This window comes from Trichinella spiralis, assembly GCF_000181795.1.
Source record: "Trichinella spiralis strain ISS 195 chromosome Unknown Scfld1615, whole genome shotgun sequence".
Taxonomy (NCBI): domain Eukaryota; kingdom Metazoa; phylum Nematoda; class Enoplea; order Trichinellida; family Trichinellidae; genus Trichinella; species Trichinella spiralis.
The window spans coordinates 1-1,398 of record NW_003528554.1 but is presented as its reverse complement, the minus strand read 5'-3'; the positions used below and the strand labels follow the sequence as shown (position 1 = coordinate 1,398).

Sequence of the window (1,398 nt, the reverse complement as noted above, 5' to 3'; positions counted from 1 at the left end):
GTGGTTGTGACGTAATCTGCGAGTAATCGGCGAGCGTGATCGCGAGCGGAAGTGTGCGGCCTTGCGTTAGTGTGTGTGTTGTGCGATTCTTCCCGAATAAATTTTAGTTTCCGTCTGCAGTTGTTCCTGAACTTAATTAACGGTGATAAGCTGAGAGAGGAACAGTGATCCGTTATTGAAATTCAGCTGTTTTGAACACAGTTGAATGAGCAATATATTTTTGTGCCACGAGCCGGGAAGGCCGGAATGTGTGAATTTTTGATCTTGCTTCACGAGATGAAGATTGAAACAGTTAAGAGGCGCCAACAGATTGAACAGAAGCGTCTACGGGAGACCATTCAACAAGTGCTGGATCAGCTCGAGACAGACTCCTCTGAGTTAGCGGTTAGGAATGCCCTGCGTGCCTTGGATGCACAGTATGCGGAAGCGCACTGAGCTCAAGTCACATTGGAAGACGTACTTCCCGACGGAGAGTCTCTGGAAGCTGTCCTTAATGAATGGCGCGAGTTATGCAAGGAAGTGTTTTCAACACGCACCCGGGCCGACACATTCTTGAAAGAGAAGGAGGAGAGCAAAGAGCCCATGGCGACATCTGCGTTGACCGAAAAATCAGGGTCGAAGTCGCAGTTGGGAAAGCTGAAACCGGTGCCACTGCCAAAGTTTGATGGTAACATCCTGGAGTTTAAGTCATTCTGGGCTCAGTTCGAGGTGAGCATTGATCGACGGGAGGACCTTGGTGCCATCACCAAGTTTCTTCATTTGCGGTCATGTCTGTCCGGCGCAGCGTTGAAGGCCATTGAAGGAATCACGGTCTGCGCGGAGAATTACCCTGAGGTCGTTCAGACGCTCCACAATCGATTCCATCGAGTGCCCGAGGTGGTGGAGAGTCACGTGTTGAAGGTGGTCAGTTTGAAGGAGTGCTCCGATGACGGAGCAGCCGACCTGACGAGGCTCCTCGATGACTTGAATCGCCACTTCCTCGAATTGAGAGCTCTGGGGAAGGATGTGGACGCAAACTTGAGCGGATTCCATGCTCTCCTTCCGATAATCAAGAAGAAGCTGCCGCCAGACACCTTGGAAGCCTGGAGGGCATTCGTACTATAACTGACCAATGAGAGAATTACCTCATCGGTGTTCCTCTCCTTCTTGCTGAACCAATCTCAGATCTAGGGCTCGGCAAGGAAGATGCCCGCTCGGAATCCAGATCGGAGGGCTGAGCATGGAGAGCGTTTCATGACGGCCACCATACAAGTGGATCCAGTCAGAAACTGCGTGGTGTGCTGCGGAATCTATCCTGTTGAGAGTTGCCCGCGAATTCGTCGAACTCTCCGGGGCCGGAACTATGGCAATGTGTCCCGAAGCATGGGTTGTGTTTTTGGATGTCTTGCGAAAAAGTCA

At 51.3% G+C, this 1,398-nt stretch overlaps 1 protein-coding gene across 1 annotated transcript; it reads left to right on the top strand.

Annotated features, from left to right (window-relative positions):
• The first annotated feature begins 497 nt into the window (after positions 1 to 497).
• On the top strand, positions 498 to 1,104 carry Tsp_15982 (conserved hypothetical protein). The gene is made up of 2 exons (XM_003368927.1): positions 498 to 659; positions 688 to 1,104. The coding sequence occupies exons 1-2, from the start codon at positions 498 to 500 to the stop codon at positions 1,102 to 1,104; spliced, it is 579 nt and encodes a 192-aa protein (XP_003368975.1).
• Positions 1,105 to 1,398: the final 294 nt, after the last annotated feature.